General features: G+C 40.4%; 1 protein-coding gene across 11 annotated transcripts in view; it reads right to left on the minus strand.

Annotated features, from left to right (window-relative positions):
- The window catches only part of LOC135097140 (uncharacterized), a 37,894-nt gene extending 30,876 nt beyond the window's left edge, over positions 1 to 7,018 (minus strand). For 5 of the 11 annotated variants that reach the window (XM_063998905.1, XM_063998904.1, XM_063998902.1 and 2 more), the window contains exons 1-2: positions 6,626 to 7,004; positions 1,153 to 2,605 (exon numbers count right to left, since the gene is read on the minus strand). In XM_063998905.1, coding sequence (XP_063854975.1) covers positions 1,153 to 1,399 — 247 coding nt within the window. In that variant the 5' untranslated portion in view covers positions 1,400 to 2,605; positions 6,626 to 7,004. Of the gene's footprint in view, positions 1 to 1,133; positions 2,606 to 6,625 lie in introns of all 11 variants that reach the window. The other 6 variants (XM_063998903.1, XM_063998907.1, XM_063998911.1 and 3 more) reach the window with 6 other exon arrangements.
- Positions 7,019 to 7,309: the final 291 nt, after the last annotated feature.

Raw genomic sequence — 7,309 nt, forward strand, 5'->3', positions numbered from 1 at the left:
AAGACAGTCAGTCAGAGGAGTTGATGAGATGAAATGCTTTTGATTCCACCCTAACCAGCTGAGCAACACGAGTGGAGTACCCCCATACATGTAAGGCATACACCATACATTTATTTATTTTTTTTTTTGTTGCCAAGGGCAACAAAAAATCCAATAAAAAAAAATGCCCACTGAAATGCCAGTCCCATAAAAGGGTCAAAGCAGTAGTCAAAAATTGAAACTCCCTCTTGAAGGAATTCAAGTCATAGGAAGGTGGAAATACAGAAGCAGGCAAGGAGTTCCAGAGTTTACCAGAGAAAGGAATGAATGATTGAGAATACTGGTTAACTCTTGCATTAGAGAGGTGGACAGAATAGAAGTGAGAGAAAGAGGAAAGTCTTGTGCAGTGAGGCTGACATGGATGGATAAGGCCCCTGTACAGAGTTAGCAGCTGTGGGGGTGAGGAAAACTGGTGAAGACAACTCAAAGTGCTTAACTGTTTTAGCTAGAGATGAGATGTGAAATTTCCAGTTTAGGTTACTAGTAAAGGACAGACCCGAGGATGTTCAGTGTAATAGAGGGGACAGTTGAAGGTCAATGAAGAGGAAGGGATAGTTGTCTGGAAGGTTGTGTTTATTTGTTAGATGTAAAACTTGGATTCTTGAGGCACTAAACAACACTTAATTTTGCTCTCTCCCAATCACAGGTTTTAGAAAGGTCAGAAATCAGGCATTCTGTGGCTTCTCTGAGTGAATTGTTACATTCCTGAATGCTTGGACATCTACAAAAAGATGTGGAAAGATGCGGAGTGATATCATCAGCATAGGAGTGAACGTGACAACGATTTTTGGTTAGAAAATTATTGATGAATACCAGAAAGAGTGGGTGACAGGACAGATCCCTGATAGGAGGAGAATGGTGACCAGTTAGAAGATTATTGATGAATACCAGAGAGAGTGGGTGACAGGACAGATCCCCGAGGAACATGACTTAGGAGAAGAATGGTGACTGTCTGTCACTGGAGCAATAGAACAGTTAGAAAAGAAACTTGAGGTTAAGTTACAGAGAAGGATAGGAGAGTGCAAAGAAGAGTTGGATGATGGTGTTTACAGGGCACAGTACAGACCTAGGTAATTGCAGTACACATTACATACCTGGGGACTTTTACAATACCTGAAATGCATTCCTTACTGACAGTGGTGAGAGGCAGGGGAGTGATATGGTGTGACCCTTCACAAAGGAGCACATCAAGGGGAGTGATATGGTGTGACCCTTCACAAAGGAGCACCTCAGGCTGCTGCCTCACACCAGCATGGTCTGTGGCTGGGGGAATGTCCTCTCCAGGCTCCTCCCCAGATGCCATGGATTCTGGAAAGACAGAGACTGCAGAAGCACTCCCTGCAGCTGATGGCAGCAGCATTTGGCCACAAAGTTGTGCATGCTCCTGTGCAGTACCTACTGAGGGAATTATAAAGTTTAATGTGAATTAATGCAGTTTTATTTTGAAGTTTTCCATTTGTGGTGATTTGTACAAAGTTATCTAAGATGCTGGGTGTGTCATAAGGCCCAAGCCAGTCCTCCTCAAGCCAGGAACCTTTCCTTCCTTGCTTTTTATTATTCTTTACAACAACTTTCATTCCAATCTTAAAGTCAAATGACTTATGTCCTTTAGCTTTCCTCATTTCATATTATTTCTTTTGTTCAGCTTGTGCTTTAGCAACATGACTGCCAACTTTTTCTTTTATGGCTGTCAAGCTACTCTTTCTTGATTCCACTGACTCATCTGAGGGGCTCAAATTTGGGAATTCTAAAATATCAACTTTTTCATGAAGATCATTTTGGTGCTGTTCAACAAACAGTGTTGGCTGTCTACCAAACTTCAAGAAAGAGGGAGAACACTTTATTGAAGCTTGCATTGATGTTCATATACCAAACAGAGCAGCCTCCGAGTGTCTGTCCCAGTCATTCTGATTCTCATTTACCAATTTAGTTAAAGAGCCCTTCAGTGTCTGGTTGGTCTTCTCATCCTGGCCATTAGTTTGGGGGTGGCAAGCAAGTGTTACAAGGTGCTTCACTTGGACAATGGAAAAGAGTATCATTTAATGTATTACAGAATTCCTTTCCCTGATCAGTTAAGGTTTTCTCTGGGGGACCAGAACAGTGGAAAATACTCTGCAATACATCACATACCAGATCAGCACATTTTGAAGGCAGTGGAAATGCCTCTATAAATCTGGAGTGTAAGTCTGTTAAAGTAAGGATGTCCTTGTTGCCAGACTGAGTTTCTTTTAGGGCCCCATCAAATCTACATCAACCATCTGCCAAGGGCCTTCACTCTTAATAGGATTCAGGACTGGTGCTACAGTTTTCATCTTTTCAGATCTCTGACGTCAGTCACACTCACCTGTCCAATTCACTACATCTTTCTTAATGCCTATGCAATAAAATCTCTCTGTAGTTTTGGCAATAGTCTTAGTGATGCCCATGTGAGCTCCTCCTCTACTGGAGTCATGAACATCCTGAAATACTTTCCTTTTCTGCTCCCTGGTGAATATGACCACTTTCACCTGAACTGGTCCTCCTTCCTTTGCTCTGCAGGTGTACTGGATTCTGTCTGGGCCACCATCTGCAATTTTTTGTAATCCTAATACCATACAATCACAAAGTGTGCCATGGGAAGGAGGGAGACTAATATAGAATTGTTTTTCTTTGATGTAAGAGCCAAGGGAAATAGAGAAAAAAAAAAAAAAAAAGGCACACTAAGGTGCCAGTTCCTGAAGAAAAGAGCCAAAATGATTTCCAAAATTGAAGAAGTGGCATAAGGCCTCCCTCTTGAAAGGACTGAAGTCATAGGAATGGGAAAACAGAAGTTGGCAGAGAGTTCCAGAGTTTACCAGTGAAAGGGAAGATTAAGAAAATACCGGTTAACTCATGCACTTGGCAGGTGGACTGAATACTAGAAAACCTTGTACAATGAGACCACAAGAGGTGGGGAGGCATGCAGTTAGCAAGAAACTAAAGATACCAAGAGATGCAACACTGCAGCAGAGAGAGAGAGAGAGAGAGAGAGAGAGAGAGAGAGAGAGAGAGAGAGAGAGAGAGAGAGAGGAGAGAGAGAGAGAGAGAGAGAGAGAGAGAGAGAGAGAGAGAGAGAGAGAGAGAGAGAGAGAGAGAGAGAGAGAGAGAGAGAGAGAGAGAGAGAGAGAAATTGTTTCAGCTCCCTTACACATTTTCACTGTTGTTCCTGTTGTAAATCTTTCCAAGCTCTCCTTCCATACACACACACACACACACACACCACACACACACACACACACACACACACACACACACACACACACACACACTGTCTCTGAATCACTGGGAGATGAGGAACAACAGAAAGGAATAGAAAACATACAAGTGGAAAGAAAAGAAATTAAAAGACTACTGGAAGAGCTAGATACTAGGAAGGCGATGGGACCAGACGAAGTAAATGGATGGATATTGAAAGAATGTAGAGAGGAATTGGAAGAACCAACATGGGAGATAATTAACAGTTCTTTGAAGGAGGGAAAAGTACCAAAGGAATGGAAGAGAGCAAATATAGTACCGTTATACAAAGGAGGTAATAAAATGGAACCACTGAATTACAGACCAGTCTCACTCACGAGTATTGTAAGTAAACTCTGTGAAATAGTCATTAAAAACAGATGGGTGCAATATCTTGAACAAGAAAATATAATAACAGAAAAACAATTCGGTTTCAGGAAAGAGAGATCTTGCGTAACAAACTTACTGAGCTTTTATACAAGAGTAATAGATAAACTACAAGAGAGAGATGGTTGGGTTGATGCAGTCTATTTAGATCTGAAAAAAAGCTTTTGATACAGTTCCACATAAAAGTCTCGTATGGAAACTGGAACATCGAGGAGGGCTAAAAGGAAAAATACTTAAGTGGATGAAGGATTATCTCCAAGGTAGGGAAATGAGTACAGTGATCAGAGATAGTAAATCAAGTTGGTGCGAAGTAACAAGCGGAGTACCACAAGGGTCTGTGTTGGCACCTATAATGTTTCAGGTCTATATAAATGATATGACGGTGGGTTTAAATAGCTACATTAACATGTTTGCAGATGATGCAAAATTGATGAAAGTAATAAAGAACCAAGAGGATTGTGAGGAACTACAGAGGCATATTGATAGAATTTATGAATGGAGTAAACGATGGAAATTAGAATTTAATATAAAGAAGTGCCTTGTAATGTAGATGGGAAGAAGTAAAAGGAGACCTTCATGGGAGTATAAGATGAGAGGAATCACAATACCAAAGAGCAAAGAAAAAAAAGACTTGGGAGTAATAATTCAAGACACGCTATCACCAGAAAAACACATCAATGGAATATTTGGCTCTACATATAATTTGCTAGCAAATATCAGGGTGGCATTTAATTACTTAGACAAAGAAATGATGAAGAAAATTATAACACACATGATATGCCCCAAACTGGAATACGCAGCAGTGGTATGGTCTCCACACAAGAAGAAAGATATAAGGAAATTGGAAAGGATACAAAAAACAGCTATGGAAATGATACCTGAATTGGAAGACCTAAGTTACAAGGAAAGATTGGAAGAAATTGGATTACCAACACTGCAAGAAAGAAGGGAAAGAGGAGACCTGATAACAATGTTCAAATTAATAAACAACATGGTGAAGATAGACAGAGATGACCTAGTTGTAAAAGTGGAGGAAGGAAATAGACGTACAAGGGGACATATGAAGAAATTAAAGAAGAGTCATTGTTTGGGAGATATTAAAAAATACAGCTTTCCGCATCGAACGGTTGAAATATGGAATAACTTAAAAGAAGAGGTGGTTGCGGCAAAGAGAGTGCACATGTTTAAAGAGAGATTAGATAAATTCGGGTATGGAGACAGGACTAATTGAGCCTTGGCTCGGACCCTGTACTATACAACTAGGTAAATACAACTAGGTAAACTAGGTAAATACACACACACACACACACAAACACACACACACACATTCCTTCTAACACCTGTGCTCCTACATCACAAACTTCAAGAACATCCCAAAATGCTTTTCTACCCACTCTGTCATAAGCCTTCTCTAGATGAATGGTACATGTAATATTTATGTTTACCTTAGCATGCCTCTATTATAATTGTGATTGCAAACATATGTTCCACAACACTTTTCTTTCTTGAAACTTCCCTGTTCCCCAACGACCATCACCTCTATCAATAACTTCCATCAATCTCTGAGTCAAGACTCTCCCACAGACTTTTCCTGACACACTAAGCAAACTTATCTATCCCCTGTAACCTTTCTGTACATTCCTGCAGCCTTTCCCTTCATATAAACATACAATAACTGCCTCCATCCACTCATCAGGTCCTGCCTCCTTGTTTCCATGCCAATTCACGTAATTCAAATCATCCAGTCTGCTATCACTTCTCCATAGTTATTCCATCAGTGTCTATAGCTTTGCCACACTTCATCACAACTATTGTTTTCTTCATCTCCCTAACAATTTCTCTCATTCTCTACCTGCTTCTATACACATGCTAATTATTATTGTTTCTCCTGTCACCTTATTCATTTGACAAAGTCTTCTCCAAGTAACTTGCACTTCTTTCTTGCTGCTTACAAGAACTTTATACCCTCTCTCTACTCACACAATCCCACACTCTTCTTCCCCCTCTCTTTTGTCCCCTCCTTCCAGAACAAGTTATTGTCATTAATTTTCTTGCACCCAGCTTTCTACCAAACTTCTCACACAATTCCATGCTCTTCTTCCCCCCCTCTTTCTTCACTTCCTTCCAGAACAACTTATTGTCAGTGATCTCCTTACACTCAGCTTTCTACCAAACTTCTCATCCACTCTCATCTTATTTTTTCTTATGAGTTCCTTCAGTTTCATATTCCAAGACCTACACTCTAATTTCTCCTCATTTTAATTTCCTCTGAGTCATTTCTCTGCACCATTTTCTCATAGGCCCTCTTCTCTTCCACAGCCACCTCCATCTCAGCCATGCACTTTTTTTTTTTAACTTGTATCCCCAAGACTCCCTTGTAGTTACCATATCAATGAATACTTTTTAACATCTTTATCCTCTGAGGCCTCCCCAACTATCTCTCACTTCTCTGTCTTTCACATACCTTCTCACATTCCTCTCTACTACACACCTTACTGTCCAACTATTTAAATAACTTTCCCCCAATGTGTGTAACAACGATATATATATTTTTTTCATCACGGCATTGTGGTCTGACCAGAGTTCCATTTAATTCTGTGGGACACGCCCATCAAACATTCCTTGGCATGCCAACCATTTCCTTAATTCATCTCTCATCCACTGCTAAACACTCAGTCAGACTTTTCTGTTCACCATTTTAATCTCGATATCTCCTCCACGTGAACCTGTGGATCACTATGGTGGAAGGTTTTTTAGCACACAACCCTCAAATCCATGCATACGTAACTATCCCACCACAAGTTTGTTCATTGTAACATGACTCGCTCTCTCTGCTGCACATAAAGGAATTGAATATATGCAGCACTCAATCCCCCTATTCATTTACTCACAAACAATATATCAGTATGGCACAATAACGTCAATTTGGGCTTGTTCCCTGACTTACCCAGAGTACGTTGTGTTGAGGACCGGATACATGTCCATTATAGCATAACTCGCTATGTTTACTGCACTTTCAGTAGCAAGGTATATGAAACATTAAATTTTCCATCTATTTACACACTAACAATATCTCAATACGCCATAACGCCAAAATGAGCTTCTTTCCCGGTCAGTCATGGCCATCACTATTTAAGGACCAAATATACGTGTAATACTTCATATTTGCTTACTTTTCTCTGCACACAATATTTTTTACTGCATATACAACATTGCGATACATACATTGCTAGTAACTGTGCACACTAAGCATGCACACCTCCATATTCCCGCTGTAAGCCGCCACGCCACACCAAAGAAGGTTTCAACAAGTCCTGGCGTCGTCTGCTGCCGGGCCGGGGATGCACAGAAGACGCACCTCAACAGAACAGAACAGATAGAAAGTTGGTGAAGGGTAAAGAGCTTGGATAGAAAAAGATAAAAAGAAGGGAAAATGAAAGACAGTAAGAGAATGAATGTTTGTGGGCAGAGCACATTGTTATTTTTCTTTTGTTGACTAATATTGGGAAGGCGCCAGCTCGTATTCTGTGTTAATTTAAGCATTTTTACCCTGCCTAAGAGGTTGCCTTTGATTATTTATTTATTGTTCCGTATAACAAGTAGAACCCAACTAAACAGTGTCCACGCCACA

Source organism: Scylla paramamosain, unplaced genomic scaffold (assembly GCF_035594125.1).
Source record: "Scylla paramamosain isolate STU-SP2022 unplaced genomic scaffold, ASM3559412v1 Contig13, whole genome shotgun sequence".
Taxonomy (NCBI): domain Eukaryota; kingdom Metazoa; phylum Arthropoda; class Malacostraca; order Decapoda; family Portunidae; genus Scylla; species Scylla paramamosain.